Below are 11786 nucleotides of genomic sequence, written 5' to 3'. Positions count from 1 at the left end.
CATCTACTAATGAAAATAAAGTGCATTATAAAGTTCAAATATAAAATGCATATATTTATAAAGTTAAAATTCATGTACCTCGACTGTAAGTATTATGTGCTTGGGCCAAGCCTGCATGCCATATTTACCTTGCTTATCTGTTCTTACATCACAGGCACCTGCTCTTTCTGCATCAGTGCTGGGCGACTGATCCATGTATAATGTTAACAATGAAACAGGAAATAAGTCAGTTCTACAGTTCACTCGGATGTATGCAATAGCTGACAGCAGTTCCATCTGTACTGTCATTTCCAGAATATAAGACACAACTTTTTCCTTGCGGTCTGAACCCTGTGGCTTATACAATTGTGCGGTTAATACAGTGGTACCTCGGTTCTCGACCACAGTCTGTTCCAGACGGCCGTTCGAGAAGCGATTTGTTCAAAATCTAAATCGATTTTTCCCATTACAATGAATGGAAAAAGAAATAATGCGTTCCAAGCCTTAAAATAGTCTTTTGTAGGAGTGAATGTAGAGTGTCTGCTGCAGGTGCGCTGTTCCTCTATGTGTGTGGCCGCTGCATGTGGGAGGGGTTGCCGAGTGAGTGACGTCTCTCCAGAAGTGAAGAGGTGCCCGGTGCGTGTCCAGCTCTGAATGTGCGCTTCTGTGCAGTTTGGCTGTGACAAAGTCACAAACCAAGTCACGCTCTGTCCCAGACTCGCCTCATCCCTGTCCCAGCTCCAGCCCACAACAGGACATCAAACCCTGGAGTGAGCGCTCCAGCCTCGGAGGTGTGGAGAGCGAGCACCTCCCCTGTGACACTCTACCACGGTCCAGTGCGAAGACAGGAAAGGTTTTACACCTCGATATGAAGAAAAAACAGTCAGTAAATGTAGCTCACGGGACACGTCTGCATACAGAGGCTTCCTTATACACAATAACAAAGCGCGTCGTGGGTCAGCTGATCGTCTTTATATTCTTCCCTTAAAGCGTTGAAAATACACTGTTGTCGCCCGTGTGTCCGCAGCTCGAGCAACAGAGTCGATATCCTGGTGTTCTGGAATTCAGAAGCAGTAGCTGAGACCGTCTGTAGTGTTGCAAAAACAGCACATTTCGAGATCTTTAATGTCAATAAAAGATGTGAGGAGTTGATGATTCAAGTTCAGAACAACGCCCAGTTTCTTGAGTCAGACTCCATGCTGGAGCCTATTTTTAAAACTAGTTTAGAAGTGTGAAGTGATCCTCGTGCATTTTTAAGCAGGGTGTACGATTGACCTTTCTACGGTGCAGAGTGCACCACTGCAGACGCAGCTTATGGACCGCTGTGGCTTATGTATGAACAAGACCTATTTTCCTGCTTAAATTTAGTGGGTGCGGCTAACAACGGTATATGTTTTTAAGAAAGATTATTTGTAGAATTGGCAAGAGGCGACTATATATATATATATATGAAATACCATACATAAAAGCAATGGCTGCAGCTGAGTGAACGGATAATAATGAAACTAACTTCCAGTCAGGTGGTGAGAATGGAGATGCTGCGCGCGGTGCTGATGTTGCAGGGAGGGCGTGACGTCACGGGAGAGACCGGGAGGAAGAGGAGAAGGGGAGAGAGAAACAGGGGAAGGGAGAAGGGACCTGGGAGAGCGCGGGGGGGATGACTGCATCAAAGCAAAGAAGAAAGAAAAAATCTGCCATGACTCGATGTGTTCACCCTCCGTCTTTAACCGCCCATAATGGTGGCTGCTGTGTTCGACTACAAAGTGCGCCGCAGTAAATGACGAGCCTCTCAGAAAAGGTAATTTATTCTACATCTAGAAATCTGCACGCCTGCCTCCGTCTTCAGCTCGACCGTGCGATCTTCACCTTTCACATCGAGCGCTTGACATCGACGCTTAAAAACAGCGACCTTTGTCGCTACTCTTTGGGTCATGTGTTTCGATTGTCGCCAAACAAAAGCGTTGTGTTGTGTGAAGCGTGAGATGCGTCCGAGGGGAGCTGAAAAATGAAAACGGAAAGAGGGCTGGCGGAGCGCACTGCCGCATGCCGCACCGCTGTCTGCAGCCGCGCCGAGCACATGGCCGCTGCGCACCACACCAACGTGCGCATTGTCGCTGTTGCGTCGTCATTTCTCCACCATCCCTCCCGTCAGTGGAAGACCGCAGTGTCCTTCTGCTGAACACGAGCTGCTCTGATGGTGTGATCTGACATTGTCTTCCTGTCGCAGCATCAGTGGCGTGACGCTCTTGAGCGACCTTCATACATCTAAGCACAAATGTATGAAAACTGATCCTTTAAAAAGAAATGTTTGCTGAGTTCTCATGACTTTTGTCGTACGTGTACATCAGCCGCAGGTGCAATACTAGTTATTATCACTGTGGAATTGCATCTTCTAAGTCAGAGATGAATCAACCACCTATGAGCTCATACAGTAAAACCTCATCACCAGGAAGTTCAGCTCAGGCATGCTACGTCTGCCGGGACGCTACGAAGGACCACTGTTTGGTGGCAAAAAGCCATGTGCATCTGCTGGATGTGTTTCTCCTCCTGTCCCCGTTCAGACGTTCCACTGGTGACAGCCTGCTGTAATGTGGCTGTCGCTGACCTAACAATAGACAGGAGACGTGTTCAGGGATAACGTCTCCCTCAGGTGAAATGCATGCTGGGATATGCTTAAGCCCTTTGCACCATATCAGTGTAAAGTAATTAAAGATGGACGCATTATTGAAAACGGCCTCATGACCTCGCGAGTCAGTTTGTCAAAGTGAAGGGAATTTTTTTTTTTTTAAATGGATATTTCATTGTGGATGAGATTCTTACTGCCAATGTGTGTTTTTGCTGCAGAGCCAACCAGCGTGAGAGACATGTCCTCTCCGGGAATGGGCACCCCCAGCGACCCTCTCTTGGCGAGTCCAGGAGGGAGGTTATCCACAGCTCAGGAAGGTTTCTGGAGAAGTTCTCTCCCTAAAACCGCCAGCTTCCCGACGTCCACCACCCGCCACCTCAGTCATCGAGCAAACAATTTCCAAAGACAGCCGAAGCGGCAGAAGCTAATACGACCCTCTCCGCCACCACCGCCAAACACCCCATGCCCCTTGGACCAGTTGGACCTCAGTGAGCTTCCGCCAAGACGTACTTTTCAAGAACTTCTCTTCAACGGCTGCATCCTGTTTGGGATTGAGTTCAGCTATGCCATGGAGACGGCGTATGTGACCCCTGTGCTTCTACAGATGGGTTTGCCAGATCAGTTCTACAGTTTGGTGTGGTTTATTAGCCCCATATTGGGTAAGTGGAAAGCAGTCCAGCAACTCCAGCTCTGGTTAGATAATAAGGCAAACGTGTAACTTTGGGAATCCTGTCCAGGTTTCCTTGTTCAGCCTCTTATCGGAGCCTGGAGTGACCGTTGTACGTCTCGTTTTGGACGAAGGAGACCCTTTATTTTTGCCTTGGCAGTCGGTGAGTCAAGATCCATGTTAGCATTTAGGAGCCATCATGTTGTTGCCGCCAATTTTAAGAACAAAAGTCGGGAGAAGTGATGTGGACAAAAGCTCTTACGTGGACTGTGTAGTGCATTCCAGCTCTGTATGGATGTAAATATTTTATGAAGCTCTTGCATTTAGTTGTCTGAGGCAGGACAGAATCCAACGTACCACCTTGGACCTTGCTGCCAAGACCAAGGAGGTGCTGAGCTTCATATCTGACCACTTTGTGTCTGCACAGGTGCTTTGGTTGGCTTAACACTCGTGCTGAACGGACGGGACATTGGAGGGGTTCTCGCTGACACTGCATCCAATCACAAGTGGGGGATCATCCTGACAGTGTGCGGAGTGGTTCTGATGGACTTCAGTGCTGACTCAGCAGACAACCCGAGTCACGCGTACATGATGGACGTGTGCAGCCCGGAGGATCAGGATCGAGGGCTCAACATACATGCTTTGCTCGCTGGTAGGAAACTGAAACTGAATCTCTGTTTTCCCTTCTCTGAAACCGCCTCTTTTTTCCTCCCACAAATGTTCTTTCTAGGACTCGGTGGGGGATTCGGTTACATTGTGGGTGGCATCAACTGGGATCACACGCACTTTGGAAAATCGATGGGAGGCCAGCTGAGGGTGATATATCTGTTTACAAGCATCACTCTGGTGATCGCCACAGCCATGACTCTGATGAGTATCCCTGAGCGCCCTCTACCAAAAAGCCAACCAAACAAAATCTCCAGCAAAAACCATCTGAAAAGCCCAAACCTCCCCCTCCCTCCGTCCCCACCCGTCCCGCCTGGATCCACACTGGCACTGGACGAGGAGGGTGAGGAGGGCATGTACGGCTACCAGCTATCCAAGTCCCACCCCGGTAATCCGGACACTTTGGCTCACTCTTGCAGCGCTAATGCCCGACTTTGCGCGGGACTCACCAGCCCTATCTCCCCCCTCAGCCCCCTCACTCCCAAATATGGCAGCTTCATAAGCAGAGACAATTCACTTACAGGCATTAATGAATTTGCATCCTCTCTGGGGACCTCCTACATCGACAGTGTGCTCATAGACTGCTACACTGGTCTGCCTACACCGCAAGGTCTGGCCGCTAACTCCATCGCTGCACCCCTGCCTCCAGGGGAGTCCCCTCAGCCTGAGGAGTCCGCAAGGGTGACAGGGAACCATCACAATGGACAGACCCAGGCTGAGATAGAGAGTAATCCAGCTGGGAGTCTCCTTGATGGAGAGGGATCCAATGCTGATGGGGGGGAGGAGTCTCAGGTCTCAACAGGGATTCGGCCTTCAGGGTCACAGGCAGCTGGCATCCTGAAACGACCCCAAAGTCTTGCACTAATCGAGGAGTCAACAGCAACCCAGATTGTTGGGCTGGAGAACGGTCGAAGACGGACTGTCACCTTCAGTCAGCAGGTAAACACCAGGCCAACACCAGACACCTGAAGTTCACAATGAGCTGTTTCTATGTAAAACTGGAATATGACAAGGTGGTTAGCTTTCTTCATCTCTTGAACGGAATCGAATCACTTGTGCCTCACTGATTCAAGTGCATAACCCGAATCTAATTCAGCTGTTGAAGCTGTTGTAACCTTTAAGTGACACAAGGGCCTAAAATAGCAATCTTAAATTAGTCATTCATTTAAAAAATTCAGGGTCATTATACCCAAAGATAATAGAAACTTGTGCCCACTCTTTTGTCAGAATCAGAATCAGCTTTACTGCCATGGTCAGAGGGGATCCTACCAACAAGTGCTTTGTATTAAAGTGTTGTCATTAATAAAATAAAATAAAATAAAATAAAATAGGCTGATCCCAAATTGAGCAGTCGGACGGCCGAGGGGAAGGGGAAGCTGCTCCTGTGGCGAAACTTCCTCTTCAACCAAATGGCTAACTGGTCACGCATTATTGTGAGATCAATGAGAATGTGTCACTCTCTGTGCAGAGTGAGCTGCTAGCTGCTAGTTTTTGAACACGCTCCCCACTACGGGGTGTAAGAAAATAGTGATACGATCAAATATCGGAATAAATGATTTCACAATATTGTATCCATATTTTTGCTGGAATATCGCAATACTTGACAGTGTGATATCTTTATGTTTTAAGTCAAATATTGATATTTAATACATAAATACTTGGACATGCTGCTGCATTTTGCATGCTTAGTAATAATTGCATTTCTGTTGGACTGTGAAATTGAACTCAAAGTCTAACTGGACAGAGTCCACAACAATAAACTTCTTTTCTTTGGACTTAATGTCGTACTGCATCTGGTCTTCCCCTCGGAAAACAATGTCTCAAGTATTACAATTTATTGCTGAACTTACAATATCGCAATGAATCGTATCAACACTCCTGTATCGGGACACGTATCATACAGGATTCCTGCCAGTATGCAGCCCAACTCCTCGTAGTCCTATAAACCCACACAGTCCTTTCCTTTCACATTTTGAACAGTGTCAATATAGAGAAAAATATGAAATATAAATGTGGCAAGGGATTAGTTCACTTCATTTTCTCGAGTTGACTATTGTGTAGCCACAATGAACAAGGTGTATTTACTTATTCCATCTCTATCTAAGGTCGCCAACATCTTGCTGAATGGTGTGCGATATGAGAGCGACCTGAGTGAGAATGCTGTGACGGGAGAGTCCCAAATGTCCATGAAGCTTTTGTGTATAGCCATCTACAGGATGCCTCCCTCGCTGAGGAGCTTGTGCACTAATCATTTTTTGGGTGAGCAAACCAGAGCGCGATGTCGCCCGTTTCTCATGAGAAATCCGTCTGATTTTCCCTTTTCTTTCCATCCAGGATGGCTGTCCTTCGAGGGAATGCTGCTCTTTTACACTGATTTCATGGGGGAGGTTGTTTTTGAAGGGGACCCCAAAGCTCCCCATGATTCTGAGGCTTACCAGCGCTACAATGCTGGTGTTAGCATGGGCTGCTGGGGAATGTGCATCTATGCATTCAGCGCTGCTTTCTACTCAGGTAAAAACATCAAACCAGGCTTCACGTTGAACCACAGACTCAAGCCAGGTTTCCTCTGCTCTTCCCGTCCAGCCATATTGGAGAAACTTGAGGAGCGCTTCTCTCTTCGCACTCTGTACTTTTTCGCCTACCTGGCCTTCGGTTTAGGCACAGGTCTGGCCACGCTGTCCACCAACCTCTACGTGGTTCTCTCACTGTGCGTCACCTACGGGATTCTCTTCTCCTCTCTATGCACGCTGCCTTACTCCCTGCTGTGTGAATACTACCAGAGCCCGCAGGTTAGTTTCACACATTCTGCATGACTCCTTCAACATTTACGACTGTGGAGTGAGCACATTGAAGAGTGAAAATAGTGAAACTTGTTTGTGCTTTCAAAAAATAATGGTCTATTTGTGTCCCCAGTTATTTGTTATGTAAGACGACCCGCACAAAATGTCCAACCTTGGGTGCAAATCCCGATTAATATTAGCCTTTTTATAGCACCCCAACTTTCTACCACACAGATAAAATGCACTCACATGAGACATAACAGCTCGAAACATTCAACGTCTTCTTGTTAGAAAAATGCCCACAATTTGATAAGAGTATTATAGGCTTGATACTTGATTTGTTGTACAGATTTATGTAAATTTAACCTCGGAATGTGTATAGCTTTATTATGTTATGTTTAGTAAGGCCAGCAAGTTTTTTTCATTGGTTGTTGGAGTTGGAAAAAAAAACGTATCTACATATTCCAGGTTGGTAAGGTTATGAGCAGGTGAGGTTTCATGAAACAGTGTCCAGATTTTCAGTGGCCACCAGGTGGCACTGTCTGCTGTAAAATGTTTGGATTTTAAATTGTTTAAACCTCCCCTCATTTCTAAACCAAGGGCACCATGGCCTCTGAAAGGACACTGCATCACTGTTTCTCTGCATCACTAAGTACAAAAAAGAGCTATGTATATTTTGTTTGAGTGATGCTATCTATGATGTCACCTTAAGAGACAGCAATTTTCATTGAATATGTCCGGCTCTAGTCCAATTCAAATTGGTTCTACTTCTATTATGGATATATATTTGCAATTCAGATCCTTTAAAAATCACTTTCAGAGACAGTCTTTTTGTAGAATGACCCATATGAATCCTGATATAATAAGGTGCAACAAACCTATTCTGATCAAAATCACATTTAATACATGATCAAGTGATGTAAATTACAATGAAAATGAATAAAGTCATCGGCCGATTACTCTTTGTTTGGCAGTTAAGTAAAATTAAAGCTCACGTGAGGTCTGTCACAGCTATTATATTTAGGAAATTGAAAACTCAGGGTCATGACATGCACTTCCTGTTTATGTAAAGAAGACAAAGTCTAGCTATTTTGAACACGACACGGTGAATGAATAAAATTGTTGAGAGCTTGCAGGTTCTGTGACTTTCACTCACCTGGAATTCTGTGCTTCGATGGGAATGGATCCTTCCTTTGTCTTCCAGTTCTGCGGCTCGTCAGAGGAGGGGACCAGACGAGGGATGGGGGTCGACATCTCTCTTCTCAGCTGCCAGTACTTCCTGGCTCAGATCCTCGTCTCTGTGGCGATGGGACCTTTGACCTCAATGGTCGGCGGGGCCCAGGGAGTGATGTACTTTTCGAGTCTGATGTCATTCGTGGGCTGTGTGTACTCCTCTCTCTGCGTGGTGTACCAGCTGCCCCCTCCTGAGGGTGAGCCCACCGAAAGCGAGACCCAGCCACTATTGGTGCACATTTAGCTTCAGCCTCATGCACTCAGCGGCACACACACTCTTACACTCTGAGTCTGAGTGTGCTGACCACTAGGTCGGGTCACACTCCACATCCTGCCGCACACTGTACAGCACACTAGTTTTGCTGATCCCCATCGCTCGCTCAGAGCCAGACAGACAGACGGACATTGGCTGCAGCTCTAATATTTAAACGTGCGTTTATACAGTGTGTGTGCTCATGCATCCTTTACCCAGCCCTTTACATATGAATGTTGCATCATAATGCAGGAATTTGTGTGACTGCATGCGAGCATGACTGTGGGAGTACGACTGAGAAAGAGTGGAGTTTTTGTCCTTTGCTTTGCGTCATCGCCGTTCAGGATGTCAATGCTATTCACTTTGGCTAACCTCCGCTTTCTTATTTCCCTTCCTTACCTTTCCCCCGGCTATTTCTGCATGAGCTGAAATATGATGCCCCAACCAGGATTTTACTATTGACCCTGGATCGTCTACCTGCCTGTTTCTCTGAGTTAGCGTTACACAGCACAGGGTCTGCTACCTGGATTACAGCCCAGTAGTCAAAGACACCTCGTAGCAGAAACGCCTGAGATTATTATTCATTTTGTCAACAGTTCACTTTATTGTCAATGATGTGCAACTACTAACACGTTCAAGAGGAGAGTAAACTCTGGGATTCATTTCTCTATACCCAATAATTTCAGCATTTAATGCCACCTGTGGCAAAGAAATGTCAGATATTGATATATGCATATAGAATGAATGACAATTCCCTTACAATAAAAATGGTTTAGAAATGTCCAGAAGAAAAAAAAAAAATCAGGTGCCTCTGGTAGAAAAAAAGATAGTTTTTATTTTTCATTAATTCACTTATTCCATTTATGTAATGTATAGAATTTTCTTGTTAAAGAACCAATATGCAAGAAGATGCAGAAGTAGTGTTTTGGGAAGGAAGTGATACCGTGGATGGACTAAAGTGTTGTTGTGCTTCTGCATCAAGATCATCGCAAACAAATCTTCAGTCTGGCAGTCGTCTCGAGTAATACATCTAAAGGGGTATTTCAGCTGATAGCTTCTAATGCCAGGTGGCTGAAATATTGTCTCTCCCTGTGCCTCTTTTACAAGTCATACTTTTGTATGACTTGTAAACCTGTCAAACATTTGACCTCAGTATATCCATCAGCCTTAAAGTACATTATGGACTTGACTTGATCCACCTTTATTTCAACTTCTCATACATGTCCTCTCATGTAATTAAACACTAAAATATATTTTAGTAATTTCATTTATTTATGATGATTCTAATTATATTTTTTAGTTTACGAGGTAATGGAAAAACATAATAGAAATAATTTGGAACACAAAAGTGACAAGACAAAAAAAAGCTAAAAAGTCTAATAAACACAAGTCATGGGGAAAATGGACTACAAAGAATCAACCAAAAATAGCATTGCAATAATATTACAAAATAAGCTTTTAAAATGGAAATTACGTCAAATAAAACAAATATTGATTAACATTTAATTTGATCAAAAATATAATAATTTCTTCTTCAACAATGTTCATTATGAATATATATTTAAATTCAAATTTAAGCATTATAAAAGATTTAGAATGTTGATTTTCTTTGCCCTATAAACTTATAAAAAAAAGCAGTTGTGTACTTAAACTTCATCTGCAGCAGCAATTTTGAAGCTTACAATTATTTCACCTACCAACGACGCAAACTCATAAAGTAATTGGACTGTGTATGTTTATCCGGAAAAAGAAGCTACTGTGCCCTCGGGAAACCAGAATTCAGATGTAAGTCGTTACACCTTTTTGACAATACAATAAAAATAACCAGAATCTCTGCCACATTATAATAACAGTTAAAACATTGTAGTTGACTTCCGCTTTTTATAATAACAGGTGAGATACTGTAAGTTTGTGAGGTAAAATAGCGCCCCTACTGGCTAGGAGCGTAAGTGTCCAACTTCCGTTTTATGGTGGAAACGGTGGCTAGAATTAGTTTTCTGAGTGTTTCTATTTTTTTTTTGATACAGTGGTACCTCGGTTTTCAAACATCCCAGACTTCGAACAAATCGGAGGTCGAACAAAATTTCGAGATTTTTTTGCTTCTGATTTCGAACGAAAATCCAGAATTCGAACGCCCCCGAAAATAGCCGGAAAACCATAATGTGCGCTGACCCACGATCCGCTTTATTATTGTGTATAACGCAGCCTCTGTATGTAGACGTGTCCCGTTAGCTACATTTACTGACTGTTTTTTCTTCATATTGAGGTGTAAAACCTTTCCTGTCTCCGCACTGGACCGTGGTAGAGTGTCACAGGGGAGGCGCTCGCTCTCCACACCTCAGAGGATGGAGCGGTTGGTTTATGACTTTGTCACAGCCAAACTGCACAGAAGTGCACATTCAGAGCTGGACACGCACCGGGCACCTCTTCACTTCTGGAGAGACGTCACTCACTCGGCAACCCCTCCCACATGCAGCGGCCACACACATAGAGGAACAGCCACCTGCAGCAGACACTCTACATTCACTCCTACAAAAGACTATTTTAAGGCTTGGAACGCATTATTTCTTTTTCCATTCATTGTAATGGGGAAAATCGATTCAGATTTCCAACAAATCGCTTCTCGAACGGCCGTCTGGAACGGATTGTGGTCGAGAACCGAGGTATCACTGTACATCTAATTTGGCTGTTAGATAGAGTCCGGCTTGAATTGTGGAGTTTACTATTTCCTTGAACGCATCATGGGTGAGACTTATGTCAGTTTACCATCAAGATTTGCACTTGCAATTGACTGTCTTTTAAGGGCTTCACCATATTGATCATTGCACCACAGTGAGGTCAGAACACACCAGTGGCTACTGTGTGAATGTTATATGAATGACTTGGTCCATTGAAGGCCACGACAGAGAAATGTGGCCCGCCGTGCCTGGGCCCTGGCTCAACAGCCCTGTGAGCGGTCGTGTGCTGCTGCTGCTGCTGCTGGCCAAAGTGCAGTAATGATGACAGTGATTCTTGTCATTATCAGGAAGAGGAGAAGTTGAAACTGGGGTGTGAACACGACACTCAGTGGGAAACAGACCAGCAGCACACAGATGGAAGCCTCTTGTGAACTGTGGGTTGCCCTGAAGGTGGACAACAGAGAAAGAAAGACTGTGGGGATTGATAAAGCCAGCAGCTCATTGTTATCAGTACGGCGCATGCTGAAGCCAGAAGCCATCAAAGCAGACCATCGTCCGTGTCGTGTGTCACTATGGTTCCAGCACACACTTTATTCTTTCAAGAAAAGGATCATTCAGAGGCGTGAGTGCGCGCGCAGGCCTCACCATGGCCATGTCACAAACCCCTGTCTCTGGTGTGACATTGGCTGCTCCATATCTGCTGCCTCAACAGAATGTGCGCCTACAGGACTCCTGCGACGACTGGATCCGTGCCACGTTTCTTAGGAAACTACATGCTGCAGACGTTTGCTTGATTTGATATGAGAAAACAACTTACTGTTCAACATTAGCAGCTACTGTAAATGCTACTTTTCTTCAGGGTTCCATTAAAAGACTTCTTTTGTCACATTGGTGTCCACTGTCT

The 11786-nt window shown here is 45.0% G+C and overlaps 1 protein-coding gene across 2 annotated transcripts; it reads left to right on the top strand.

Annotated features, from left to right (window-relative positions):
• The first annotated feature begins 1618 nt into the window (after positions 1–1618).
• On the top strand, positions 1619–11748 carry slc45a1 (solute carrier family 45 member 1). 2 transcript variants are annotated; one of them, XM_053869284.1, is made up of 10 exons: positions 1619–1777; positions 2824–3264; positions 3343–3435; positions 3700–3924; positions 4003–4877; positions 6044–6197; positions 6273–6449; positions 6522–6727; positions 7923–8148; positions 11230–11748. In XM_053869284.1, exons 2-10 carry the CDS (start codon positions 2844–2846, stop codon positions 11256–11258), a joined length of 2406 nt encoding a protein of 801 aa, XP_053725259.1. In that variant the 5' UTR covers positions 1619–1777; positions 2824–2843; the 3' UTR covers positions 11259–11748. The 2 variants fall into 2 exon arrangements, with proteins under 2 accessions (XP_053725259.1, XP_053725258.1); XM_053869283.1 differs by having other exon boundaries at positions 7923–11748.
• Positions 11749–11786: the final 38 nt, after the last annotated feature.

This window comes from Synchiropus splendidus, chromosome 6, assembly GCF_027744825.2.
Source record: "Synchiropus splendidus isolate RoL2022-P1 chromosome 6, RoL_Sspl_1.0, whole genome shotgun sequence".
NCBI lineage: Eukaryota > Metazoa > Chordata > Actinopteri > Syngnathiformes > Callionymidae > Synchiropus > Synchiropus splendidus.
Note: the sequence above shows the minus strand (reverse complement) of the source record. Positions and strands in the feature narration are given on the sequence as shown.

What these genes read in the sequence shown, in the direction of transcription:
- slc45a1 (XM_053869283.1), top strand. Translation starts at nt 2,844, where the DNA reads ATGTCCTCTCCGGGAATGGGCACCCCCAGCGACCCTCTCTTGGCGAGT. An exon ending in CATACATGCTTTGCTCGCTG is followed by an intron (nt 3,925 to 4,002) that starts GTAGGAAACTGA and finishes TGTTCTTTCTAG; the next exon opens with GACTCGGTGGGGGATTCGGT. An exon ending in GTGCACTAATCATTTTTTGG is followed by an intron (nt 6,198 to 6,272) that starts GTGAGCAAACCA and finishes CTTTCCATCCAG; the next exon opens with GATGGCTGTCCTTCGAGGGA.